The following is a 27,339-nucleotide window of genomic DNA, read 5'->3' on the forward strand; positions in this document are numbered from 1 at the left end:
GGCAGAGCGTGCAAGGTGCCCTCCACTCCTCCCTTTCCTCCCCGCTGCCACTCTCGAGGCGTTTCACAAGGGAAATGCCTGGGGCCACTTCCCCTCGGGGACGGAACAGCAAATTGCTTCACGCTGCATCACCTGGGTGGCTGCCGGGACCTCGAATGAATCCAACTGCACCAGCTGGACCTCACTGTCCACCTCAAGCGGAGTCCGGGGGCTACAGCTGTTTGCACGTTACCTTTTCGGTCTCCTGCTGCACTGCAGCAGTGACAGCGCTCTCCAGCTCCTTCTGGGCCACCTCCGTCCTCTCCTGCAGGGACCGGTACTGCTCCTTGGCACGCTGGAGCTTCTCTTGCAGCGCTGCCAGCTCCCCAGGCTCCATCTTCGCCTTGTTCTCCTCCAAAAACTCCTCTGTGCTTTTCAGGACACTGGCAAAGGAGGCGGCTCGGGTGTGCATGCTCCTCTGCAGCTCCTAGGCAGACGATGCTGTAAGGCTCCCGTGCACTCCCGAGGCAGCGCCGAGCCTCTCCGTCTTCTGATCCCCATTTTTTAAAGCACTGACCTTAACATCGCTTTGCCTCTGCTGCAAGGCAGACAGGTCCCCTTCGCTGGCTGCTCTCTGCTGCTCTGCCAGGGTGTCCTCTGCCTGGCACAGCCAGCGGCTCAGCTCGGCCAGGCTCTGTGCCCGGGCTGCCTGCTGCTCCTGCAGCGTCTGCGGGCAGAGGGGAGAGGAGAGGGGACAGTTAGGACCGGTGCTGCACCTGCGGTCACGCAGCACATCGCTGAAAGGCAAGGTGAGAGGTTACAGCTAGAGCATCTCCTGAAGATGAGGATGCAGCACAGAAAACGGCTTTTGCAGCTCTCCACGTGCTCCCTCTCCGGCTCACACGCTGCGGGAACGGGGCTGAGGCGCCCAGTCCCTGCCGAGCCGGCGCTGCCCGCTCCACGTTTGTCACCATTTGAGCAGGTTTCTCTCATTCTGCTCTTTGAGAAGCCCATGGAGCCCCGACGTGGAGCTACGCTCCAGGTCACACACTCCTCTCCCAGGGCAGCTCAACCAGAAGCTCCTGTGCCTTTTCCATTCAACCTTACAAACATTAAAACCGGGGCAGAAACTCGGCTCATGGGAGGTGACAACAACCTGAGGCCAGGCAGCACCAGTGTGGAGCCCCACACAACCTAAGCAGGCTGGTTTTTTGCTCCTGGGGTTGGAGAGGGAGCCGGGGAGAGAGAAAACGTTTCTGTAGCTGATCCAGGTCCTTCGTTCTGCTGCCAGAGCACAAAATACAGAAGCGCCTGTTTGAGCAATTGAGCATGATGTGACCTGAGAGTCCCTGCAACGTTCCTGTTCCCCTTTCCCAGGGGAGATCAAGGTTTTTGAGTTTCACTGGGCATTTCAGCCAGGTGATGTACAAAGTGGTGTAAAACACTGTGCTTGTTTCTCCCAGTCATAAGATAAACAACAGAAGCAAATTGAAAGAGCCTTCTTAAGAGCTCTTCAGCTGCAAAGCGAGTTCTTCCTGGGTTAGGATGGGCGCACACTCAATCTGAAAAAGCAAAGCAAACTGGTTAATATACACACACACTCCAGAGAGGACAGGCAAGGGTTACAGAGAGCAATTGTTAATAAAAACCACATTAATCCTGTCTTGACTAGGAGGATCCATGCAGTGACGGGTGCTGCAGCAAGACCTGAGGGCTTGCTTTTGCAGCTGCCTGCTGCCTTGATACCCCATCAGCTGTTTCTCTGGGACAGCAAAACCTGACTTGTGCGGTGGAAATAAGACATTAAAACTGCCAGGTGCCTGCGTTGGGCCCTTTGCACAGGGATTTTCTGGTGGGGGGTAGGGAGAACCAGCCTTTTTTCCACCCTAGCCCAAAGCAACTCGATGTCTAGCAGAGGAGTGCCCAGCTGTGCTACCCAGACCTCGGCAGGGCTCCGTCTTTTGGGAGGAAAGCAACTTTCCACCTAGGAGTTACGTGGTAGGAAGAAGAAAGACTTTAGAAGAAGCTGATGATGTGCAATGAGAAGTCATAAACCGTGAGTGGCATGCACACGAAATCCCAAATACGAGGTGTCTCAGCGTGCGCTCTTGTGGCCGGGAAGCGCTTCAGCGAGCAAACTGCAGCGAGGAAGCAGATGTCTCACAACCTTCACCTGATCCGTCTGCTCCACTTGCTGGAGACAGACCTGCAGGACCTCCAGCCGAGCCGTCACGCGCTCCGACAGGTCCCGGAAAGCCTTCTGCAGCTCATTGAGCAGCCTCAGCAGCTGCCTGCTCTGCTGAGGGGTTAAGTCCTGGGCGTGCTCTGAGATAAGGAACTGGATGTCGAAGGCAGTGGCGTCGAGCTGCGACTTGGTGTCAGCGAGGGGCTCTCTCAGCTCCTGAACGGGAGAGAAAAGACCTGTCAGGCAAAATGACCCTGCAGCCACTGCCAGCTTCAGATGGGACACCAGGCAGCAGTGTGAGCCCCAACAAGGTGCTTTGTCACCAGAACAATACATTCCAGAAAGCCCAAACGCTCCCAAAAGCACCCTCAGCATTGAGGTGACAGCACCCCACCGCAGCAATTTCCCAACGCTCCTCTGCACCTCCAGCACCTCGCCAAGAGGTTACGTGGACCCTGCGTGTAGGGGTGACCACCCAGACCCAGAGCTGCCAGTAGCCCCGTCCAGTCCACAGTGCCACCATGTGTCACCACTGGCTCCCAAAGTCTTTGATGTCCTGATTTCAATACCGAGGTGGTCCCAGCAAGCAGGAGATGCTCAACTGACCAAATCTTGAAAGCCATCATTAGAAGATGACTAAACGGGGAGGGGAGCCCGGGCTCCTAGTAGAGTCAGTGGAGACCAGGGCGGGTATGGAGGGGGCTCTCAGAGCCCCCACGGAGGAAGCAGCTCTCTCCTCAACAGCCTGACGGGAATCCCCCCTGGTTGCTCAGCCCCCACCACACACCTGCATCCCAGCATGTTCCCCAAAGAGCCAAAGCAGATCGCTCGCGCGTTGTGGGAACAAATGACTTCGGAGCCAATACAATATCGTTGCTCCTCCTGCCACAAGGGGTAAGGGCAAAGCCTTGGTAGGCTCCAGGAGGGAAGCAGGATTAAAAGCTTCTCCTCCACGCAAAGGATAGCAACTTCATCAGCCAGAAGGATTAGGGGCATTGCCATGGTTACCTTGTAGTGTTGCAGGCAGCGACTCAAGCTGCTGGCATCCGTTGCATGGTGGTAATCGCTGCCATCCAACGACTCTGCGGTGCCAGAGACCCAGCTCAGCAGCTCCTGGAGTTTGCCCTGCAAAGTCTCGTGATGGGCCAGGATTTTAGCCTTCAAAACAGAAATGCATCAGTTAAAGAAGGAGCAGAAAGCTGCAGGGAAGTAGCGTTGGGATGCTCGGGGTGGGGGGCAGTTGCCAGCTCTACCTTTTCGGTTTCTGCTGCTCCACGAAGGTTTTGCAGCTGGGAGTCCAGGACATCACTCGCAGAGCTCAGAGACTTCTGGAGGTTCTTGGCATCCTTCTCCAAGGCCTTCAGTAATTGCTCAGGGACTTCTTCAGGGGGGTTAGCCACGATCCACTTCACAGCGTCCAACTCCTGATTCACTGGAAAGCTCAGCTCCTGCAGCTCAGCGCCCAGGGCCTGAGGCAAGACAGCATCGTTATGTCTAAGATAGAGTGACTTCATCCTCCCACTGCCAAAACCGAGGAAAGGTTTTGGAGACCCAAATCCGAACATTGTGTCTCTCTGCTAGAAAGATCCATCCACCCTCCAGCCCCTGCCAGCACTCGCTTGTCTTTCTCCAGGCTGCAAAATTCATTTCAGCCAAGCTCAGGTTGTTACAGATCTGCTAATAAGTTAGAATTAATTGACTTTATTTGATTTTATAAAATCATTTGGAATAAGAAATATATTTTAATGAAACTTGTAGTTGCACAGCAAAAGCTGCTATGAAATCCTTTGTACAGCTCTGTACCAAGGCCAGAAGAATGGACTAGAATCATTGTTTAAAACTTAGGTAACAAATTTGGGATTTTACAGATTCCTTTGTATTTGACTAGTCTTCTGTACATAGAAAGTGTATTGAAATGTCAGAATATAGAATTAACAGGAACTGGGGAGGGTCGACTGGAACAACTTGTAGTTACCTGCCAAGAAACCGTGAACTTTAGTAAAAGGTAATTCTGGCAGGGGGAGATCGCAACCACCGACTCATGTACCACCTACCCAAATGGTACCCCAGACCCATTTCTGGACCTTTCTAACCTTTACTGCGCAGAATCGGATATGGGAGGAGAGTATGTTAATGATTTTCGGGAAACACTATGATTATGCATGAATACTTAATGAATATGCATGAATAAGTTCTATATGAGGTGTCTGAGTTTGAAGCTTGGTGTGCGCTGATCGTGAGAGGACTCGCTCACGCACCCGGCCGTCAATAAAGCAGCGTCTGCTTATCTGCATCACATTGGTGTCGATAAGTTCTTCATTCCGAGATTTCGGTAACAAGGTTATTGTCCAGTCAGGGAGCAGGAGGTGAGCCAGGGGCAGTGCCAGAGTGGGGAGGGATGGGCTTCACGTTTTGGATATAAATGATTATTAAACCTGAGACTAATAACCTCCCCGGCTGGCCCAGCCTCGCTCACCTCCACCTGCTGCAGCAGGTCATGCAGGGTGGCCAAATTCTGCTCCGCCGGCTGCACCCGTTTGATTCTCATCTCGATATCTCGCAGCATGGAGAGATACGATACCAGCTTCTCATCGTGCTCCAGACACATCTTCTTGCTGAACATGATCTACAGAATCAAATCAGTAAAACAAAACCTCAAATATAGACAGTAAAAAAAAGCCCCAAGGGATTATACATTATTCTTTTTTCCAAAGAAGAAATCTGTTAATACCATTCCATTTCATGGACTTTCCACTCGCTAGCGTTATCTACAAGATTTACTACAGGAAAAATAAAACACACGGCTCTTTTTCCAACATCAGCTTATAAATGGCAAGAGATCTCTGGTGTTACAGTAAAAGCGCCAAAAAAAGAATCCTACTTATTAGTCATTTATAAGTAATGCTCTAGCAAAAAGAAGCCACAACTAAGCCTTGAGTGTTTTCACTCATACATCACCGGCTCCTTTGCCAAATCCATTGCAGCTGATGCTGCAACATCAAGTTCAAACATCCACTCCTCGTGTCCTGACTGTCCTTGGCGCTGAGGACCCCGGACAGGTTTAACATCAGACACACACAAACTAGCTCATGCAAAAATACCAAAATAGCAAAAAGCATCAGTTTACCTGGGCTGGTCTCGTAGATTCCCTCGAGGTTTCCAGCAGCTCCCCCTCCACTATCACGGGTAAGAGCAAGCCCCGATCGCCAGGAGCCAGCTGCCTGGTCCTCTCCTGGGGCGCTTCTCCTTGGGATTTTGGGGGAACAGGCGCTTCTCCTTGGCCTGTGCTGATCTCCGCTGTTTGCTCTTGCCGTTTCTCTTCTCCAAGCTCAAGGACCGCAGAGGCTTCCTGAACTTCTCTGGGTTCCTCCCTGATAATTAATTCATCAGGCAATTTGTCTGCTGCACGGGCCGCACCGGGCACATCACTGGTGGTTTCCACCTTGGTGTCTTCCCGGGTCACCCACTCCTCCAGGCTCAATGCTACAGAATCGTGACCGGTTGGGATCCCACCTTTCGGCACCCCTCGAGCTTCCCCTTGTCCCGGGGGGACAGGGAACACCTGACCCCCTCTGAGGTTTTCTTTGCCTTTCTCAGAAATGGTTTTCTTTCCTTTTTCACCCCCGCTGCTCCCCCTGTGCTTCGCTGCATCCCTTGCCAAGCCAGCAGGAATCCTGGGGGTGGTTTGGGGCTTTGGTTCTGGCAGACTTGAGATGAAACCCTCCTCCTCCTCCTCCTCCTTCCCTGGAGTTTCTTTGGAAGTCAGGGAAGGAAGGGACTGTTTTTCTGCACATTTCTCCGGCTGAGTGCTGTCTCCCAGGACACCAGTCTGCTTTGCTTTCTTCTTCTTGCTTTTCTGTTTTCGGGGAGGTTTTAGCTCTGTTTCACTCCTTCTGTCCCCATCAGCTGGACCTTCTGCACCCAGTCCTGGGGTTTCTCCTTCAGTGTGTTCAACGGCTCTTTTGCCTGCGAGCTCATCTCCTGCAGGCTTCGCAGGGATGCCAGCCTCAGGGGGTTCTCCAGGCTCTGGAGGACCCCTCTGTCCCCTCCCTCGTCCCACCGTAACAGATTCCCTCGGGGCTGCCGGTGTGCCCCAGCCCAGGCTGCCCGCTCGCTCTGCCTGCTCGGGAGCCACCACCGCACCTTCTTCACCTGCCACAACCCCCACCGCACCTACAAAATCTCTCCTCCTCCTCCTCCTCCCCTCACCATCCTCCAAGATGCCATCAATAATTTTACTGTGAAGCACCTCCGTGTCCAAACCCCATCCCTCTACTTCCTCCATCCCTCGATCAACGTCTTCTCTCCTCGATCCCTTCCCCCAAGCTGCTCTCACCTGGGAGCTGCCTTCTGCAACCCCCTTCTCCGTAGCCCTTGCCACCGCCGCCTCTGCGGGCACAGATGCTGTACCTGATGCTGAGGGGTGTTCTGGAGTCAGCTCAACCTGTGCTGGGGGATGATGCATTACACCATCATCCTCTGGAGTTGCTGGAGGTTTTGATTTTCCTCCTGCTGGCATCACTGGGGATCTCTCAGCTGCAGCAGCTGCACCTCCAGCCGTGTCGTAGCTCATGGCATCAGATCCAGCTTCGTGCTCAGCACCGTCAGTGGCAGCACTGGTAAGGAGGATATCATCTTCCTCTTCTGGAGATATGTTTTCTATTTTTTCCTGCAAAAGGTGGGGGGTTTCTACTTTGCAGACCTCGAAACCATCTTTGTCTTGGGATATTTGCACATCCTGAAGACTGGCAGCTAATTTTTGGCTGATCAGTTCTTTTTCTACAGCTTCTTTTAAAGTCAGTCTTTTCCCACCGCTAGCATCCACGATCCCCCCGGCCCTCAGCTGGTTGGCGGCGATGAGTTTGGCCATCCCCTCATCCAGCAGCCCCCGCTCCACAGCGGCCCGCAGGGAGAGCCTCTTGCTGACGGTTCCCTCCACCACCCCCCCGCTGTCTGCCTGAGCCTGCAGCAGCCGCAGGGTGGGCAGGGGGTCCACCTTCCCCAGCCGCACCGCCTGGGCGCACGGGAGCTTCTTCCCCGTCACCTCGTCCCTGACGGCTCTGAAGGGATGGACCTCCAGGTACCTCTGGCCGGACTCAACGTCGATTTTACATTTCTTTACGAACTCGGAGTAGGGAACGATCAGGCAGGTCTCGGGATCTACAATTCCTTCTCTCATTTCTGAGGATGACAGGACTTGCTCCATAAGCTGCTCGGGCAGCAAGCCCTCCTTTACCGCCCAGCAGAGTGCCACTCGCTGACCAGAAGCAGGATCAATAATGCTCCCGCTCCCAGCCTGGATTTCTTGCACTTTTCTCTGGAAGTCCAGACTAACGAGCCCTAACGATACCGCCTGGGGCAAGGGCAGTTTCTCCTTTGTCACGGGATGAACCCAGTCCTGCAGGCACACGCTTTCAGCTTTTGTGAGTTCGTTGCATAAATCTTGATTGATCAAACCATGTTTCATCGCGTCGTTCACCGAGAGCCTCATTCCAGACACGTGATGGATGATTCCTCCATCTGCGATCTGCTTGGTCAAGAGCTCAAAAGCTTTTTCCTTTTTCAGGAGCCCTTTTTCAACAGACTGTGCAACAGTTAAAGGCTGTTTGGTTTTAGGATCCACGATCCCGCTGGTCTCAGCCTGTAAGCTAATGAGCTTTTGTCTGGTCACCTCATCAGTGCCTTTCCCTTTGGAAGCCTTCTCCAACTTGACCAGCTCTTTCTGACTTGCTGGCTCTATGAGGCCCAGATTTGAAGCCAAAGTGACCGATATTTTTTTGCCACGTTTCAAGTCAACGATCCCTCCAGTAACCACTTGCCCTTCCAAGATCCTCATTGCCGTTTCCTTGTCCAGAAGGCCGACGGCAGCAGCATCCTTGATAGAGTAGACAAAGTTATTGCCTGGGTCAAGAACACCACTTATCGCTCTGTCAGACGCAAGTACCTTCTGGAGAAGCTGCTCATCCATCAGACCTTCTCCAATGACATCCTCAGTGGTTAATGACTCACATGTATGAGAGTCAAAGAAGCCACTGAACATCTTCATTTTCTCCATGAGTTTCACCGCTGTGTGGCTGGGCACCACCCCACAGGCTACCGCTTCGTTTAGAAGAAGAGTCTTGCCTGTCTGCTCGTGGATTATGCCACCACTTCGCAGCTGCACCAAGAGCGTTTCCAAAGTGTCCTCTGCCTCCTGCTCTGCAGGGGCTGACAGGGATATTTCATCAACACCCTCACCGCTTAATACTCCTTCCCCCTCTCCTTCTTCCCCTTCCAATACACTTCCCATGTTTTCGCTTTGCCTCTCTCCTTGCTCTGCCTCTCCGGTTTTAGGGGGCACAATCTCCTCTCCTCTCAGCATGCCATTCTCAACTGTTGCCTCCTTTAGCAAATCAACCTCTCTAACATCTTCTGCCTCTCGCTGAGGCTCCTCCGCACCCCGAGTGCTCTCCGTCCCGACTCCCAGCCTATCTCTACTTTCTGAAACATCCATCAATACGGTCATTTCAGTTTTCACAACTGCCCCACCTTCCGATGCCTTCTGCTTTTCCATACTTTCCACTCCGTCTACTGCAGTAGGCTTGGACTCCTCAATCATCATTTCCTCCATTTCTCCAAATCCACTGCCAAGGTCACCAGGACGTCCTGGCATCAATAATTTTACCTGACATTTGTCCTTGCTTGTAGAAGTTACTTGTTCTCTTCCAAATTCAGTATCAGTTTCACTCTTGATGGTGGCCTGTTCGGTGTAAATCTGCTCTGGCTCCTCCACAAGCAGGACGTCTTCTGCATCCTCCAACAGGAGGCTTTCGGGTCCCATCACCTCCCCGTTCTCCAAAGCAGTTCCGGGCGGTAGGAGCTTCTCACTTTGTTCTTTTGGAGGAGCAAATGGAAACTCAAGCTGTTGCAAAGCCAAACCATTGCAAGGCTCACTTCCAGGAGCTGCATTTGCCTTTGCCTCCTCAAAGCCTTCCCTGCCTTCTGTCATGCGTGCCAAGGATCCATTTTCTTGGCCTTGGATGAGGGCTTTAGTGAGATTGTTCAACTCTCCATCCACTAAAAGCAGCTTCTGGCCATCGTGGATGTTGATGTAGCTATGGGTCATCAAGTGGAACATCAGCTTTTCGTCGTCACTCCTTAGCAGAGGGTCACTCCGCTCTTTGTGACCTGTGGGGCTCCTTCCAGAGGCGCTCTGGAAGCTTCTGCCCGGAGAGCCAGCAACCTGCACACCGGCCAGGACATCGGGTACCACTGTCGATTTCAGCTTCTTCGCCACATCCCTCTCCAAGATGCCATGTTCCACTGCTTTCTTCCAGGACAACACCTCAGTGGTTTCTGGTATAAACACAGCCTTAATGAGTTGCCTCTTGCTGAAAATCTTGTAAACCAGCTCTGTAGACAGGATTCCTTGCTCTAAAGCATCTGCAACCGGGATGATCTCCCCTGTCTCCGGCCACAGGAGTCCCATGAAGGACCACAGGGATTCCAGGACCACCAATGCAGTCCTTGGTGCGACCAACTCTTTCCTTACAGCTTCATCAATTGTCAGTCTCTCTCCCGTGACGGTATCGATGATGCCACCAGTCTGAAGCTGCCGGACAAGAAGTGCACAGGCCAGATCCTGGTCAATTAAATTATGTCTCATGGCCTCATCCACAGTCAGCCTGTGCCCTGTCCTGGGGTCAACAATGCCACCAGCTAAGAGGTGGGCTTCCAGCAACCTGACCGTGATCTGCCTGTCTAGCAGACCTTCTTGGACCGCATGGAAGATGCTGACTTTCCTGCCTGATTTCAAGCTCACCATCCCACCTGCCAGCTGCTTGACTGGCAGCAGCCTCAGCCCCGTCTCCTGGTGGACGATGCATCGGTGCACGAGCTCGGACAGGCTGATTTTCTCAGCAGTGTTGGGGTCAATCAAATCCTTGCTACCCTCCAGGTGAGAGAGAAGTCTGGAATAAAGCTGGGGGGTAAGGAGCCTTTCTTGCGCCGCTGTCTCCATGCTGACTCTGCCCTGATGGGCTTTAAAGCCCCCTGTGACGAGCTCAGCTTCAAGGATCTTCAGCCCAATGCTCTCACTGATCCTCCCCTCCTCTATCGCAGCAACAACAGGCAGGAGCTGCCTCCCTTCACGTCTGACTTCTTCCACCCGTCGGAGAGCATCCCTCAATTCCTGCAGCACCTGGAATGTCCTGAGATCGATGATGTTTCTTGTCAGACCTTTCTCCAAGGAGACTTTCTCGTTGGTCTCTGGAACAACTAAGTCAGATGTGATAACCTGGGCCTCCAAGAGGATGAGGCCCGTGTCCTGATCTATAAGACCTCTCTGCATGGCACCAAAGACAGGGAATATTTCTACCGTGCCAAGATCGATCACTCCTGCCACTGCTTCGTTGCCCTAGAACAGAAAGAGAAGGAGAAGAATTAAATCAAAATCGAGCTTTTCCAGCACTCAGATTGCATGAATTCCAGGGAGGCCTCAGTTTCCACACACCCCCCAAAAAAAAAGTTTAAAAACCTAAACAAGCTAGAAAGTGAGTCCCAAAGTGTTTGAAGTGCAACTCCAAAGGCATCACAGCACGCAGATGGGTGCATTTGCTAGCTTGTACATCGCCAGCAAGTTTTAATGCTCATCTAGTCCATCACCCGGGGCAGCACTGAGATGCTTCCAACATCCACCACCAGTAACGCAGCAAAGCAGCAAGCGGCAAAACCCAGAAGTGCTCCTAACTCTCCACGGAGAAACAGAGGGAAGGAGACCAAGAAGCACACTAAAGCCATTCACCAACTCCAGTTGTAAAAAGTTAAGACCACACAAATCCCACTGTGTACTCACAGACGAGAAAAACCCCTAAACCGTCCACTTCAGGGTACCTAAGAACCTCCCCCAGCGCAGCTTCCATGCTGCCTCCTGCCATGCTTTAAATCCCGCGCTTCCCAAGGAGATCTCAGGTGCCAGGACAGCTGGCGACCACCAGAGCCCCCCCGTGCCATGGGGCAGCTCCCCAGCCACACAGACGGGCCATGCAGCAGCGCCGCATGCAGGGCAGCACCCCCCGCACCCGCTCTGCCCAGCTCCGGCGCCTGGAAGCAGCCACGCTCGGCAGACAGGGCGAGGGGAGAAAGGGAAGAAGTTGGAGGTCCCAGCGTGGACACAGTGACAGACTGGGATCAGCCCCTCTGCTTTGGTGTTCCTGGAGGGGCTTTTCTCTCCTTGCTGGTATCCCCACAAGGAGAGAGATAATTAAGATGATAAAGCACAATGGCTCTTTGGACGTTTGGGTTTCTCCCAGCCCCACTGGTTGGATAGAAGGTTGGCCAAAACACTAAAAGATTTTTGTGAGCATAGGGAGGAGGGAATCGGGACTGAGGAATGAATTCCTTTTGCATCCCAAACACCCTCCAATTTTTTTGTTGGTCGGTGAGTCTACCAGCACCGGCGGCACAGCTCGGCTGTGGCACGGCAGAGGACGCAGCCAGCACCGCACCGGTCCACAGATCCCCCCGCTGCCTCCTGCTGTGCGGGCAGGGTGACCCTGCTGGAGAAACCTAAGCTCTCCACCATCATCACCAGACCCTGCCATGCACGTCTGGAGATGAACAAGCCATGGAAAGACAGAAGAAGAGGAGGGAGGAGGGAAAAAAAAAAAAAAAAAAAAAAAGAGAGAGAGAGAAAGGTAAAAAAAGTAGATGGGAGGGAAGGGGGGGTAAAAGGCTTTTACTTACCCGAGTTGCAGGGTGTGCCTTGAGCAGTTAAAGACAGAGCCTTATGGAGCAGTTCAGCCGTATCACACACAGTGTAAAGCTTGGTGTTAGCGTCCAGCATGCGACTGTTTTGTTTGCAAAAAGAACCCCCCACACAGGTCGTCCTCTTTCACTTTGTGTGTTTTGTTTGTTTAAATCCCGGAGGGTTAGTTAAAACTTGTAAGCAAGGATGTCAGTTAATCTTAAAAACAGTTGACATGAAACACAAACTGTACAGGGACACATCATGCTCAATTTAGCGCGTTCTGCTTTGCATTTTTGTCTTTTATAACTTCTCTCTGACAGTTGGATGTTTCCAGCAAGCAAATGTTAAAGAGTTCCTCATGCTCCCTCTACAGTGAAGCAACTGCACCGCACAAGAGCCACAGGGATCGACTCGCAGACAGGGATCTACCCCACTGCCATCTCTCGGGTTTGTTTCCTGGGCTTGGTTGAGTTCGTGAGTGAAAACTGTCGTAGCCCCAGCCCCAGAGCGCACTCATGCTATACGAAAACAGCCTGGCAAGCCCTGGAGAAGGCTTTGGCTATAAAGTCACTTTCCTGCCCAGGAGGAAGGAAAAGGGAAAAGGAAAAAAGCATCCTTTCCACAGGCAGGCTGCTCTCAGCTGCTCTCCTGGCAGCAGCAGTAGAAGCATCAAAGCCCTGATGGCTCAGCAGCGACGAACGGGTCGGTTTGCTCACCGCCAGCTTTCTGCTGCCAGCATGAGGGCTGGAGGGCTTGCAGCAGAAAGCGCTGCAGGCGCCCGAACCGGGCTATAAAGCCCAACTGGGAGAGGAAGGCTCTATCTTTAGGTGAAAGCTGGACAGGCAGATACCAACCCAGCAGCCCTACTGCCCTCTTCCCCCAAGCGGCTCGACCAGGGCTTCACTCACAGACCCAACAGCCAAAACTTGCGTCATGTGTCCAGATCCGAGCGGGCTGTTGCTTCAGAGTACAGGGAGCCAGCAAGCAAACACACAAATATATCCATCGACACATGTATATACACTTATAGAACACGTACATGTATATCTGTGAATGACCAAAGACAGCCGGTAACAGAGGCAATAAGGATGCGCCTTCAGCCCTCCCTACCCAGCAAAACACAGATGGGGGCTGCTGGGAGCACTGATGGATGTGAGCAGGGAATGACTCCAGCTATGGGTCGTGACGGTCTCCTGGGTCAGCTGAGGGTCTGGACCATGAAGTCGCCTTCCACTGGGGACAGCAACTTCACTCAGCCGCAGCCGAGACAAACCCCTCGCCAGACCCCCGAGATGTACAAGCCCACAGGGGGCAAACGCTCCCCACACACCCCCCCGCAGAACTCCACCTTCTCCTGCAGGCAGCAGGCTGTGAGATGGAGCCCTCAGCGCTTAAAGCACCGAGGGGTGTTCCTCAGAGAACACAGGTTTGCCAAGGGGACCCTTTCCAGGACAGAGGTCCACCTACATCCTTGCCGACCAAGCGTGAACAAGCCAACCCCTGCGCACAGGGCAGAGCTCTGATGAAAACAGACATTTGCAACAGATGCGAAGGACAACTCTCCCTGTGGCCCGGCAGGCAGCAGGTAAACAGCTCCTGCTTGGCCCCCCGGGACCCCCCCAGCCTGGATGCTCTGAGTGACGCACGGATGGAAGTGAAGGGACGGCAACCACATGCAAGTAAGGAAGTCAACAGGCTGCGAGTGGCTGGTGGCCACAAGACACGCAACTGAACAAAACTTTTTTCACACCCTGAGGAGTGACCTGTGTCTGTGCAGCCACGGGACCGAGCCGGGAGCAGTACCTTGTGCTCCGTCTCCTGAGCCAGCTGGCTCTGGAGCTGCTGGAGCTGCTCCGTGGAGTCGTTGCAGAGCGCCTGGTAGGTCTCCTTCAGAGCACCGATCTGAGCCGAAACCTGTTCCTTCTCCGGCTGGGAAAGCCTGCAAGGGGAAGGGAAAATCTCTCAGGGAAACTGCACAAACCAGCTCCCCAGAATTACCATGCTCTTCTGGGGAAGGGAAAAACCAAACCCACCACGAGCCTTCTCCTCCCACTGCCCCACTCCTTGCCCAGGTCATCTAAACCAGCAAGGGCGACCGTGCCCGGCACAGCTGGCTTGCACTGTAATGATCAAACCCCCAAATACACAGGGCTGGGTCACTGCTAAAGGGGATTAATATTGTCCCAACAGCACAAAGGGGCTGCATATTTCATAGCTACCGATGCAGATAAGGAAGACGACAACCGTCACGTGCAGCATAGCACTGCTCTTAACGGGAGCTGGGCACTGGATCCCAGGGATGCCAGCCCTAAGGTATCTCACCTCCTCCCACCGCTCTCCCTGCCTGTCCCCCCCCTCCCTGGGCCACACTCACTTGTGGCTGTGTTTTGCCAGGAAGATTTGTGAAGTTTTGATGGCCTCGGAGACCTGCTCCTTCTTCGCAGCCAGCTCCTCATTCAGGGCCTGCCAAAAAAAAAAAAAAAAAGGGAAAAAAAAAAGAACAAACGAAGCTTAATTCAGCTGTGGCAAAAGGGCAGAAGTTAAATGCGCTGGCTGATGGCTGCCCCTGGTTTACCTGCTGCTCCGAGATGGATTTCTCGATGTCATCCAGCTCTCTGCTCCCAGCAGCAGCCGTCCTGCCTTGCACACTCTGCTTCAAGCCCAGGGCCCAGCCCAGGAGCTCCTTCACCTTGTCCACATGCTCCTGCTTCTCCTCCTCCACTACTTTCTGCAATCAGAGGAGGGAGGAAGATAACCACATCACAGGGGTCCCAGATTCCCAGGCTCTCGGGAGCAGCACCCGAGATACAACCTCAACACGGAGCAGCATCCTTGGGGGTGCTAGGAAATGAGCCTGCGTGTTTTTAATACAGCTCGGTTCTTTACAACACCCTTACCTCCTCCTCCTCCAGCCGCCGGAGAGCATCGCTGATGTACTTCACGTGCTGCGTGGTTAAAGTCACCAGAGCCGTATAGCGAGTCCGCAAATCCATGAACTGCGAAGGGAGAGAAGGGGAAACGGGACGCATCAGTCACGACCGGCGGATCCAGAGCAACGTACTTCACAGTACATGACACGGATGCACCACCTCTCGCTTGGGAAGCCCCCCAGGCACCTCGCAGACCCAGTATGGCATCAATGCAATGCAGCAAGTCTGACGGGGAGGGTTGTGGCCACACACGGCATGCTGCACAACACTGGAGTGAAGGGGAGACTCCGGTCACGGACACTGGGGCGGATGCTCAACTCTTACAAGAGGGCTACTGGGATCTTTAATATCCACACGGAGCAGACAGGACCTCGGGTCCCTAAAGGTCTCATCCCAAGGATCCACACACAGTAACGCTGCATGGCGCTCTGGTTATTTACCTCGCAAGGCTGAAGGGCTGAGCCGACCCCGCTGGATTTGACCCAGGGGTTCCCAGGAGTCTAGGTATTTCATACCTGGTGCTTAGAGCACTAAGCCATCCTCTCTGGCTATTGGAAAAAACAGCGAGGGTGGAAACTTTATTTATACAAGAGAGTTCAGCAGAAAGGAGCTCATTTCACAGCGGCTGCTCGGCAGTTTGCTCAGCGTCGAAGAACCCCCTGCGCGATTTCTCCCTGACCAGGCTGGGCGGGTGGCTGTGCTCCTACCTCCTGCGTGATGGCATCCGAGGACGAGAGCATGCGCCGGCGTTTCATGGGGGACTTCTGCTGTGACTCGACGAATGCCCTGTACGTCATGAGCTGCAACTCGTAGTCCTGCAAACACAACCAGGGATGGAGAGACATGAAGCAGGAGAGATGCAAACGGTGCTGGAGCCGTTCCTGCCCAGTCAGCCCTATCCAGGCACAGGAGGGGACTCGTACCTTGACAGCAGCCGAGTATTGCTGGGAGAATTTCTGACACTGGTCCAGTTTGGCTTGATTTTTCTCGATTTCTGCAGCCAAAGCCTTCAACAAAATTCAAAGCAAAAACAGCTGTCAGGACAGCTGTCATGGGTGAGCTGAATTTTGGCCCCCGTTCTTTACACTCTTCAATTTTTTATGCAAGGCATCATCTCCACCTCAAGCTGAGTAGAGTTTTCCCATTTGCCAGACACCCAGCTCAGGCGCGTGGCCTCTTCCCCTCTGTGTTTCATATTCTCAAGCTCACAGATGAAAAGATTTTAGCAAAAGAAAAGAAGCGACACAGTCACTGCAGCAGCCACGCTACCGTGACATCACGAGGTCCCTGCCTCACCGTTTGCTGGCTCAGCTGCTCCGACAGCACCCGGCTGTCCTCTGCCTGCCCGGGCTTCATCAGCTCCTGCTGGACCGTGATCTCCTCAATCCACTGGATTAGGGCACTGTGGCACTGCCGGTAATCACTCAGCACCTCCTGGATGCTCTCCAGCTCCGCGTGGCTGAGAGAAGGACGAAGACAAATAAGAGGAGGGCGAAACGCCACCCTAGGCTATAGGGATATCCCAGCCACCAGTGGGAATCCCATCTGGAAAAACATCGCTGCTAACAAGCCCGACCCAATGAAAATACATCTGTGAAAGGAGGCAGGAGGTTTCTCACCGGGTCTCAATGTGGGCGCAGACTCGCTGCCAGCGATCCCACAGCTGGCTTCCCTTCTCCTGATAGCGCTCGAGGTCGATGCTGCGCTCCTGTCTCAGCCGGTACAGCTGCTCTCCCACCGCTTTCGCCTTTGCCATCTCCTCCTCCAACGTGGAGAAGACGGAGCTCTTGTCCTTCACTTCCCCGAGCCATTGCTGCAGAACCACCAAGAGACAGCACCAGCTCAGCATCAGGGAAAGCAAAAGGCATGTTAAGCCAGAGATGCTCTCCCGCCCGGAGCCGGCGAGCCCGAGAAGGCGTTTCTCTTCCCCCTCCCCTTAACCAGCAAGGAACTGGCTGATTCTAGGAGGTGCAAATGGAGGGGACCGTGTTCTCAGCTTGGAGCAAGCCAGATGGGTTCAGCCCCTGCCCTACAGCAAGAGGACATGTAGCTGCCGAGATGCTCACACGTGTCAGCGTGCGCCCTACGAGCGGGAGCACAAGGCGCAGCAGCTCCCTTATGTCATCCCTTATTGCTTTGTCAAAGGTAAACAGCACAATCCTCCCAGCAGCTACATCGAGGCAAGAAAGATGGCACACGGTACAAACGCAGCAGAGAAAGGGAAGGACCCTGCCTGACAAACGCCAAAACGTTGGCCGCTTTCTGCCTGCCCACCTTGGGAAGAGAAAAGCACCAACCTGCAGCGCCGCTCTGTGAGACTGAATAGCTGCCAGGTCGGCGGGGACTGCCTCCTCTTGGCTCAGCTTCACCTCATACCCTTTGACCAAAGATTCTGCTCCTTGGGTGTTACGAATAATAACATCAACCGTCTTCAACCTGGCAAATCAAACAGAGGCAGCGCGATGACAAGATCTGCAGAGATTCTCTATTATCGTGAGGCTGTTTGCACCATACGCCGCCGAGGGATGGAGCTCAGCTACGGTCCAGCACAAAGCGTGTTAAAACAAAGGTCTTTAGCAGAACTGGGCAGATTCAAAAAGGTATTTGGGAACAGAGGCACGCCCTGACTCACTTGTCCAGGTAGACGGAAGACAGCCCGTGCAGCTGGTCCATCTTGTTCACCACCAAGTCGAGCTCAGCACGCAGGTGGGGCGTGCTGGACCCCGCGGGCGCCTTGTCGAGGAAGCTGTAGCATCTCTCAGAAACAAACCGCAGGTCCGATTGCAGCCGCTGCAGGTCCTCCTGCATGCGCTACAGGAGGAAGGGAGAGAACGTGAAAGGAGAGCCCAGGCAGGCAAAGGAGATGGCGTGAAATGAAGCGGGGAGCCCACCTGGAGAGGTTTCCTGCTACTTTCTGGGCAGCAAGATCCCCTCAAACCCCGCACAGCCACGCACCCAACACCCACACGTTCACCCCAGAGAAGCTAAAGCTGGTTTTGGCACATGCTAAAGACCAGCAGCCACCACCTCCCACCTCTCCACATCTCACAGCAGCAGGACCGACCTCCTGCTCTGCAATGCGGAGGGTGTTTTCCTGGATAGTGTCACCATCTGCTCGGGCGCTGCTTGGGGACTGGATTCGGCTCACTAGCCTCTGCTCACACTCCTCCAGGCGCAGACGGATATTCTTGAGCTCGGAGAGATATGTCCTGGCAATGGTCTCATCCTTGTCTTCTGCAAGACACAGACAAACCAAAATAGCAGCTCGAACAGCCTCAGCCAGTATCTGCCCCAAACGGGACCTGCCAGGAGCCCTGGAGCACGGCGTTGGGCTGACACCAAGGCGCTGGGGTCTCTGCTCAGATGGAAAACAAGTTAATCAAATCATCTCATCCAAAAGTAGCTGAGAATGAGTCCAGCCACAGGGCACCTGGTGTGATGAAGCCAGAGTCCTTGGTCTTAGCGGGATTCACGGTGCTGCCGTGTCACACGTGTCACCGCCACGTATATTTTCTTAAAGATTAAATGCAGGAAGAACTCTTTGGTCAGAATGCATCCTAATTTGACTAAACCCATCTCCAACAATATTAGGACTCGGCAGCTGAGCTGAAGCTGCAAAGCCAAGCCCCCTCTGCAGGAACATCACTGGACAAAGGCCGGACACTTGAATGGATGGAGAAATAAGGACAGCAGCTGCTCACACCATCAACTAGCCAGCTCAGGAAAAGAAAAAAAAAAAAAATAACGAAGCCATCCCATAAATCCTTTGTTGATGAGTCCCCACAGCTCCTGGTTAATCCATCAGCCCTTTGAAGCTCACCGTTCTCCATGGACTCCAGCAGCTGGCGGATGTGTTCCTTGGAAGATTCCACCTCCTCCTCCAGGCGCAGCCGCTCCGACACCGAGAAGAGCTCCGAGTCCCGGCTGTCCTGCAGGAAGTCCTCGTAGTGCGCCTGGAGGCTCTTCAAGGCTTGCTGGCACTCCCCTTGCGCTAAGGAGCGGAGCTGCCAAGTGGAAAAGCAGCACATCTAACCACAGGGAAGGACTTCCTACACATCCCCTGAAGCCCTGAAGCCATCCTCCCCAGCTTCATCACCTTTGTTCGCCAAGGATTTTCTTTTCAGAGGAGAAGAGAAGGTTCTCCTACCACCCCCCTGCCTCCCTCCAGCCTATCTCACCCCCTAACGAATTGCTAAGCCCAAAAGCTCTTCGCACAGCTCAGCAGCAAACTGCTGATGCTCTTGATCGGGAAAAGCTGCAATCATTTCACACACCACTCCCACGCTCAGGTTCTCCCACCTGAGAAGACCCTTGACGCCCCCAGCCTTGCATTTCCCTTTCTCCCGAGCCACACACCGCAGCCCGGACAGGGAGCGCTGCAGCCCCGGAGCCAGGCAGAGAAGTTCCTACCGTACCTTCTCCATGCTGAAGCTTTGCACCACGGCTATGTCCTTCCGCAGGTAGTTCCAGGAGATGAGGCTCTTTGTGTTCATGTGGAGCTGGTGCCAGAGAGCCATCACTTTCTGGTACAACTGTTCTACCCTGCAAGGGGAAGGAGCAGATCCGTCAGCCCTGGATCTCCCCAGCACGCTCAGCCCTGACCCTGTTAATCCACCAGCCGTCGCTGCCAGCCCATTAAGCCAGCGATCCCAGCCTGGCAGCCTGCAGCAAGGGATGATCCTGCTGTTCAGTGCCCGAGATCCCTGGAGGGATCCCTCCCTCCCTCCCTCCCAAATCATCATTTTCTCTTTTGCAAGCTACTGTAGCAGCTACTGCAACGGAGTCTGCAGCTGTACAACCACGCGGGATCCCTTCCCTCACCCCAAATCAGCCGTGCCACCCACTCCTGCTCCTCCACCCCAGCTCCTCTCCCATTCCCACCCCAGATCTGTCCCATCCCATGCCACCAACCCCCTCCCCATCTCCCTGCCATTGCACCCCCGGGACTCCCCCGCACAGCAGGTCACCTGTTGGCCATCTCGATGGCCTCCTTGTTGGGCGGGGGGATCAGGAAGCAGACAGACGGCACCATGGCCTCGTTCCCCGTGGGGCTGATCACCTTCCACTTGGTCCTCTGGGAATTGTCCTCCAGCACGCACTCATCGTTCCTGCAGATGGTGATCTGCAGCGGCACCATCACCACCACCCATCAGAAACCAGCAGCAGGGCTACACACAGCTGCCCCTGCTGCCAGCTTCCCTCCTGGGGGACAGCCAGCTTCCATAAATATATATATTTTAATCAAGGAAAAGCCTGGGATAATGCCAAGCAGTGCAGCACGCTCACGTCTGGAGAGGAAGGGACAAGGAAGTGGAATGGAGTTGGCTACCACCCACGTGCTTATTTGGCTGAGGCTGATGAAGCCCATCCTCCCTGGGGAAAGGGGCTTCAGCTCCTGCCCAGAATAAACCTGAGACATGGAGATTTGCTCCAGGGAAACCAGCCGTGCTATTTCCCTCCTTCTGCCTTCCCACTCCGTTCCTGCTTTCCATTGACAGACACCGTGGAGCTCACCCCAGACCCTCGTGGGTGCTCCCTTTCAAAGCCCCACCGCCACCCTTGCAGCCCTCACCTCGATCTGCCGATAGTCACAAACAGCCTTGATGGGGATCGTGCTCTTCACAAGGTGCTCCGGGTTCCTGGGCCGGAGCTGAACGATGGTTTTGGACCGTCCCACCAGGCTGGCAACGGAGCTCTTCGACTGAATGAGCTGCTCCTTCTCGTCCTGGCAGAAAGAAGGATGAAGGACGGGTTGCTGGAGGCAGGGGACAGGAGGTGTCTCCCAGGCATCTCAGCACCCCCCCACCCCAGTGCTGGCCTGCCAGAGCTACGCTGGGATCTCAAGGGCTGAACAAACACATCAGGAGCATCCTGCTGCCCTAAGGGAATGGGAAGAGGGGTCAGGAGGTGGGATGGAAGGGAGATTGGACTTCAGATCAGGGTGGGACCTCTCCACTTTCCTCCCACTGCCCGGCAAAGCCGCATGCACGCCTCTGGCTCTTCTGCTACTAGGACAAGAAAACATTTTCTTTCAAAAGGGGAAAAAAAGAGAACAGAGCATACACCAAAATTAAAAGTCCCAGGAAGTGTAAAGGGCCAAGAGCAGGACAAGCTCCAGCCCGAAGCTGGAGATGTTTAGCTGTCTGGAGGAGAGACCACAGAAGCATGCTCCCTCTTCTAAAGCGAAGGATGAAGGCATGTTTAAACCAATGGCTGGAATGGAGATACGATGAATTATGTGGATAAAACATCTCAGGAGAAGGGGCTAGAGGTGGAGTGATCGCACAGGTCTCTGGGTTTGGGGAGAAATTTGCCGGTTGGAGGAAGATGCTGCGTAATTGATTCCCACAAAGTTCCTGCTAGGTTGGGTGACAGGACAACCCAGGGGACCGGTGGCAAAGCTCCCCTGGAACAGGCTCCGGCACCGATGGAGACATGTGCAGATCACGACACTGGCAGCTCGTGTGATTAGTAGCAGCTCAGCCCGTTCTGGCTGCAAAAATGTCAAAAGGACCCCAGAAAAATGTCCTCCCTCATGCTTGGCACTCTCGGGGTTGGTTAGTGTGCTGACAACAGTGGAGGATAATTGAATGGTAAAAAAAAAAAAAAAAAAAAAGAACAGAATAAATGATTAAATAAACTACCTGTGCCTGTCCCAGGGAGCATGATTGGAAGAAATACAACTTTAACTTATTAGGTAAGAAAGAGTAATATAGCTGAGCTCAGGGCAGCTGCCCCAGTCCTGAGATGGTGGCCACTCTCCAGCTGCCCGGCCGAGCCTCTCCCACCCCAGACAGTGCCCACCAGGCTCCTGGTGTTGCAGGGCTCACCAAGACAGACCCCAGGAGCCAGGCTGGCTGCTCCGCGTCCTGGTAGCGCTGGAGGACAGACCAGGACAACCCCAAGACCATGACAGAGAGGATGGGAGCCCCCAGGCCTCCAGGAGAGAAGACCGTGAGCCCTAGCCCAGCTCATGCACCCCTCACGAACACCCAGTAACAGCACTCCAGCTTCACTGGGGACACGGTGGACACCGGTGGGGTGCCCTATGAGGCGAAGCCAAAGCAACCACCTGCCTCCACGCGCTCAGATGTCACCTCCTGGCCTTGCCACCAGCGGCTCAGGGGTTAACCCGCAACCCAAATCCTCCCCTGCCCCTGGTTTCAAACAGCACCTGATGCTTTGCTGCTTGGGTTTTGTTTAGAGGTTGGAATTTTTTCAGGCCCATTCAGACCAGAAGATGCCAGGGCTGATCCCATTGCCTGTTGTCTGCTCTCTGTCGCGCCGGCTAAGCCAGGCCATGTGTCCAGAGCCCCCCAGCCCCCGACCCCGCACACCCTGGCTGCCCTGGCTCTCCCCCCACCGGCACAGCCCGATGGATTAACATGGGATTTGCTCTGGATAAAGAGCAGGCGTTTCTCCGCATCCCATCGCGCTCCTAGCAAGCGCCAGCTCCAAAGCAGAAACAGGAGCATCCTGCGGGCTCTGCGCAACGCCTCCATCAGCGGAGACCAGGATGGGCACCGATGGGGAGGAACCAGCTCACACATCGAGCTACGAGCTTGCACAGACAGCACACACCGCCTGCTCCTCACCCCGAGGATACAGAGAGAGCCGGGACGGTGCCTCTAAATAAAAGTGACCCATCAGCTAGCGTGACGACTGAGATGCGGCTACCATTGGCAGCGTTACACCCACGCAGCGGTGCAGGTGGGGATGCACACAGCCTGCACCCCACGATCACGTACAAAGACATGCAGCAGCTCCAACGAAAAGCAGAACATTGACCGAGATGGGGAAACAAACCACATTACGTGGAAATGGGTGGCTGCAGGAATAAAATGAGCCAAATTTTCCCTGGGAAGCAAGAGGTGCCCCAAGCAATACTGCTGGACCAGAGCGAGAAGGCCACCCATCGCCCCCCCAGGGTGGTGGGGATGTCAGAGAACCTACCATGGAGTCCTGCAGCAGGTCCTCCAGCCGCGTCAGGCTCGTGTTATGGTCGCAAGAATACTTCCTTTTGATGGAGTCCTGCAGGTTGCGCAGGTAGGTCTCCGACTCCCGGGCATCACTGAAGAACTGCAAAGGCAAAGAGGGTCACAGAAACCTGCACAAGTGCACCGAGCGCTCCGCAGGCGAGGGAGCACCCAGCCGAGGGAGCACCCAGCCGAGGGACCACCCCAACAGCTCAGCCAGCAGCTCCCAACGCTGTTCTGGCCTTGGGGCTGCAAAGGCAGCCAGCATCCCACAGGCATGGGCAGAACTACATGGAAGTTGAGCCCTCTTTTCCCAGTGAGACATTCCCCAGAGAGCAGCTAAGGAGAAAGATGATTCAGGAGAAAGCAGCCCCCACGCACACCACAAATCCCTCCTCCCCTCTCCCCCAAAGGGAGCAGCAGCCTACAAAGCTCACGCAGCGGGATGCAGCAGATGGTGACCAGGGGAAATTTGGGCTGCCCCTGCCAGGTACCTGAAAATAGGCAGCGTTTTCCTTCACGTGCTGCTCCACGCACAGGCAGAGCTGCTTAATCCACTGCCACTGGGTCTGCACGGCAGCGCTGTAGGCCTGAGGAACACACACACCAAACAGCCATGAGGAACGAGCATCCACCAGCCGGGAGGGTCCCAGGAAGGACACAGCTGCAGCCGGTGGGATGAACGTGATGTACATGAGCAGGCGAGATCTGGCACTGGCCAGGTGGGTTTGGGCACAGGTACAAGAGGCAGCAGACCCTGGCCCGGCGATGCCAGGGGCTGCGACAGGCACAGGTTTGCTTTCTCCCAGCCCAGAAACACCGTGGAGAAACATGCGCCACCACGGTTTCCCTGGAAGCCTGGATAACTCCAAGAGAGCCACGGCCATTCCCTGCATCACCTCACTGCAGGGAAGGTGCATGCCCTGTACGAGAGTATCTGTGCAGAGCAGTTTGGTGGGGATTACTGGGAATGGCCTCCAGCTTCTCATTGGGCTCCGCAGAATAAAACAGCTCTATCACTGCACTGACGTTCCTCTGCCACCGTAATTTATCAGCCCTGGCTGCCCATAAGGGCACCGTGGGGTGGGACAGCAGGTTTCCCAATCCCAAGTGAGAAAATTTGCTGCCAGCTGATTCCTGGAGCTCCTCCTGGCTCCTCCATGTGCCTGCTCACCTCTACGGTTTGCTTGGCCGGGTGGTTTTCCAGGGACAGCAGCTCGGCTGTGTCTTGGAGGGAGCGGAAGATGTCCTGCTTCTCTTCCAGCTCTGTCGTCAGCTCCTGCAGGAAGGACACAAGCAAAGTCCAAATCTCGGCTACGGGAGCAGACTTGCTCCGACCGTGTGTCCAGCTACCACAAGATGCAGCGTGGAAGTGCTGCTGCCAATACCAGTGGGTCTCAGGGAAACCAGCACGGCTTACGGGAGCATTGCAGCTGATGCCCATCGGGATGCCTCCGGTGCACCCAACACCCAGGGCAGATGTCACCAGAGTACTGGAAACCTGCCCGGGGACTTCTTCGGTTCCAGACAGTGCAATTGAGGAAAGACAGCAATTTTTTTATACCACTTTAAGGAGAAATCAATTCTCCTCTTTGGCTCAGACTTTTCTTCCCCCCTGCCTTTAGTTCCAAACAGTGCCACAAAGACCTCTTTTGATGCCTTTTTGATTGCAACTCAATTGAACAAACACTGTTTGGTACTTTCTGCTCTAGGGAAAGCTCTTTCATCAGCTGCACTGATGAGCCACAAGCTCCCTCCCAAGTCACTGAGGACTTCAGGTCTGTTGGGAGCTGAAGGTCCCACAGAAGATCAAAAGCAGCAGAAGCGCAACCAAGGGAGCACCCATCCCACCAGCCCTGCCCCGGGGTCGCTCACCGAGAAGTAGTTTTTCTTGGCTGCAATGTTAGGGTTGTTGTCACTCCAGTCATAGGCCAGTTCCTCCTCCTCCTTCTCATTCAGCCAAATCAGCTCAGCAGTGGCCCGAGACACAAACCCGTGCAAGCTCTGGAGGTGTCTCAGCCGAAAGCTCGAGGTTTCCTGAACAGAACACAGCGCAATTCCTCTTTCCTGCTCTGAAAGCGACTGGTTTCTTTCCCCCTCTCAGCCTCAGAGCAGGGATGCCCAGGAGCAGGGATGGACCCCGCACTCCCCAGGCTGAGGAGCCCACTCACCATCAGCTTGCAGTACTGCGTCTCCAGCTTGCCAAGCGTCTCCGTGTAGCTAGCACGGAAATTCTGAGACATTTTACCCTGACGGATGAAAAACACTCCTGTTATCCAACACAGGACAGCATCACTTGAAACCCCATCTCCAAATCTTTTTCCCCAGCTCTGCGTGAGTGAGAGGACGTGGAGAGGATGGCTCAGAGCAGCAGCCTCTTGCACCACCCCGGTGTAAATTCAGAAGCTCTGTCCTGAAGAAATACCTCTGTTCCAAGCACCTCTACCCACAAGAGCTGATCCTGGTGCCCGCAGCTTCCCACACGCACCATGCCACCCAGCCCGTGCCACCATACCTCGTACATCCTGGCCTCCTTCACGCTGGAGCCCAGGTCCTCCACGCTGGCATGGACGTGCCGCTGGGTCTCCAGCTGGGTTTCCACGCTCAGCAGGTCGGTCCCCCACTCTGCCCGCTCCAGTCTCATCTGGAACAGGCCAAGAGGTTCAAGTCAGTGCTCCTCATCTGCAGGAGCGTGTCTCAAAAGGACACGAGGGCAAGAAAACCTCCTAGGTCACTCAAGAGGGAGCAAACACCATGCCGGTGCTGGTAGAAGGTCCTAAGCCAGCGCTCCAACACGGAATGATTTCTGGCACAGCCCACACAACCTTCCCACCCATGTAAGACCAAAGGACTGGTTGCATCAGTACAGACTGGATTCCAGCTTTGAAAGGATCTTCCGATACCCACTGATGAGCAGCATCACAAGAGGCAAAACCCAACTCAAGACACAATCATCGATGCCCTCCAGAAACTTTGAGCCATCAAAGTAATTATTCACAGATAAAGGCAGGAGCGTGAGCGGCGGCAGGTCATTCAGCCCCAAGAGCCAGCACTCACCTGCATCTCCTCCACCCAGGCCAGCAGCTCGTACACGAAGCGCAGGCTGCCTTCATCTTCAGAAGAAGAGATGGCCACCAGCTCTGTCCTGGTCATGGGCTTCCGGAACCAGGAGGCAGAGGAGGTGTGTAGCCCTTTCGTCAGGGATTCGCCCTTCAAGTGTGTCGTGCTCAGCGTGGAACTGGGCACCAGCTCCAGGGTGGAGAAGTGGCCTTTCCTGTACAGGTTAGTGCATTCCAGCCTCAGCGTCACCAGCTCGTCTTGCAGCCGCATGATCCTGGAGGAGCGAGCAAGGCAGGGGTCAGAAGACGTATGCACACACGCTCACCCCTTCCTTCCCCACAACAGAGCAGAGGAGCCCCGTGCATCACCCCCCACCATGTTTCTCCATCCTCAGACGTGGCCCCTCGCACCTGAACACCAGCTCCTCCAGCTGATAGTAATTCTCATCCCGAAGGATCTGCACATCCACCTGTAGCTGGCGGATGAGCCCCTCGCACTCCTGCAGGTACATCACCACGTCGGATTCGTACTGCACCGGCTGGCCCGACTCCAGGTGAGCCGCATCCTGCCCGGAGAGAGAGGAGACTCGGCGCTGGGTTCCCTCAGCCCAGGGAGAGAGAACGCGACAGCAGCCAGCATCAGCCTGAAGACCAAAACAACTCTTTGATCCACGAGCTGGACTTGAGCAGAAAAACACGAGTTCATCGCTCTCGGCACACCAACGACATCCATCCCCCTTAGAAAAGCTTCTGCAGGTGAACCAAAAGCTTCTAGGGATGGATGGGCTCCTGCGGTGGGTCCCATGGACAGCCATTTAAACGGACATCTTGTTTTCTTGCTTGGGTTTCACCATTTTTAGCTTCTAACCCTTACACCTCTCTCTGCCAGAACAAAACATCCCTCTTCCGCAATCTACTCCCTACCCAGGCAGCTACAGTCTGCAACCGAGTCCTTTCCACCAGTCTTTTAGAGAAATAAAAGAGATCTGGGGGTTTGAAGCCTCATTATACAACCAGCTTTGCCAGAACTGCAGTTCTCCAAGCCAGCCCCTCTGCAGAGGTCCAGCCTCGCTAGCTGCATCCCCAGAGGCAGCCTGCTGCACGGCCAGGCTGTGCCCCCGTCCCCAAGGTCCTCGTGCCACCAGGTAGCCACCACCACCCCTACAGCCCCTCTGGGATAGGCTCAACATCAGAAAAGGAGGGAAAATTGTCCAGGGGAACAATGGAGCACAAGCGAGGGGAAGAGACGGGCATAAAAGAGGCAGAAAAAAAAACCCCAAACAACCCCCCAAAATTAAAAGAAAACGAGGAGGAGGAAAATAACACCCCCCCACTCACAGCTTGCAGCGTGTTCTTCGCGAGAGTGAGCTTTTCTTCACAGCTCAGAGCACCATTCTGGATTTTGTTAGCGATTTGTAGCAGCAATTCCAGCCTGCGATGACAGAGGGAAAGAGAGTAAGAGGGAGGCTTTGGGACAGCCCTC

The 27,339-nt window shown here is 54.5% G+C and overlaps 1 protein-coding gene across 20 annotated transcripts in view; it reads right to left on the reverse strand.

Moving 5' to 3' along the window:
• MACF1 (microtubule actin crosslinking factor 1) overlaps positions 1–27,339 on the reverse strand; it is a 146,124-nt gene that overhangs the window by 67,481 nt on the left and 51,304 nt on the right. For 14 of the 20 annotated variants that reach the window (XM_055704177.1, XM_055704175.1, XM_055704176.1 and 11 more), the window contains 31 exons: positions 27,195–27,288; positions 26,268–26,422; positions 25,855–26,131; positions 25,313–25,441; positions 24,969–25,046; positions 24,673–24,834; positions 23,972–24,076; positions 23,292–23,387; positions 22,775–22,900; positions 20,394–20,546; positions 19,789–19,943; positions 19,237–19,363; positions 18,642–18,825; positions 17,886–18,055; positions 17,454–17,632; positions 17,119–17,257; positions 16,441–16,634; positions 16,118–16,280; positions 15,745–15,828; positions 15,529–15,636; positions 14,789–14,887; positions 14,467–14,619; positions 14,266–14,354; positions 13,695–13,830; positions 5,292–10,559; positions 4,641–4,790; positions 3,418–3,633; positions 3,173–3,322; positions 2,147–2,380; positions 557–706; positions 233–466 (listed from right to left, as the gene is read on the reverse strand). In XM_055704177.1, the coding sequence (XP_055560152.1) occupies positions 233–466; positions 557–706; positions 2,147–2,380; positions 3,173–3,322; positions 3,418–3,633; positions 4,641–4,790; positions 5,292–10,559; positions 13,695–13,830; positions 14,266–14,354; positions 14,467–14,619; positions 14,789–14,887; positions 15,529–15,636; positions 15,745–15,828; positions 16,118–16,280; positions 16,441–16,634; positions 17,119–17,257; positions 17,454–17,632; positions 17,886–18,055; positions 18,642–18,825; positions 19,237–19,363; positions 19,789–19,943; positions 20,394–20,546; positions 22,775–22,900; positions 23,292–23,387; positions 23,972–24,076; positions 24,673–24,834; positions 24,969–25,046; positions 25,313–25,441; positions 25,855–26,131; positions 26,268–26,422; positions 27,195–27,288 (9,757 nt within the window). Of the gene's footprint in view, positions 1–232; positions 467–556; positions 707–2,146; positions 2,381–3,172; positions 3,323–3,417; positions 3,634–4,640; positions 4,791–5,291; positions 10,560–13,694; positions 13,831–14,265; positions 14,355–14,466; positions 14,620–14,788; positions 14,888–15,261; positions 15,375–15,528; positions 15,637–15,744; positions 15,829–16,117; positions 16,281–16,440; positions 16,635–17,118; positions 17,258–17,453; positions 17,633–17,885; positions 18,056–18,641; positions 18,826–19,236; positions 19,364–19,788; positions 19,944–20,393; positions 20,547–22,774; positions 22,901–23,291; positions 23,388–23,971; positions 24,077–24,672; positions 24,835–24,968; positions 25,047–25,312; positions 25,442–25,854; positions 26,132–26,267; positions 26,423–27,194; positions 27,289–27,339 lie in introns of those variants that run through there. The other 6 variants (XM_055704174.1, XM_055704172.1, XM_055704171.1 and 3 more) reach the window with 3 other exon arrangements.

Source organism: Falco cherrug, chromosome 3, assembly GCF_023634085.1.
Source record: "Falco cherrug isolate bFalChe1 chromosome 3, bFalChe1.pri, whole genome shotgun sequence".
NCBI classification, from domain to species: Eukaryota; Metazoa; Chordata; class Aves; order Falconiformes; family Falconidae; genus Falco; species Falco cherrug.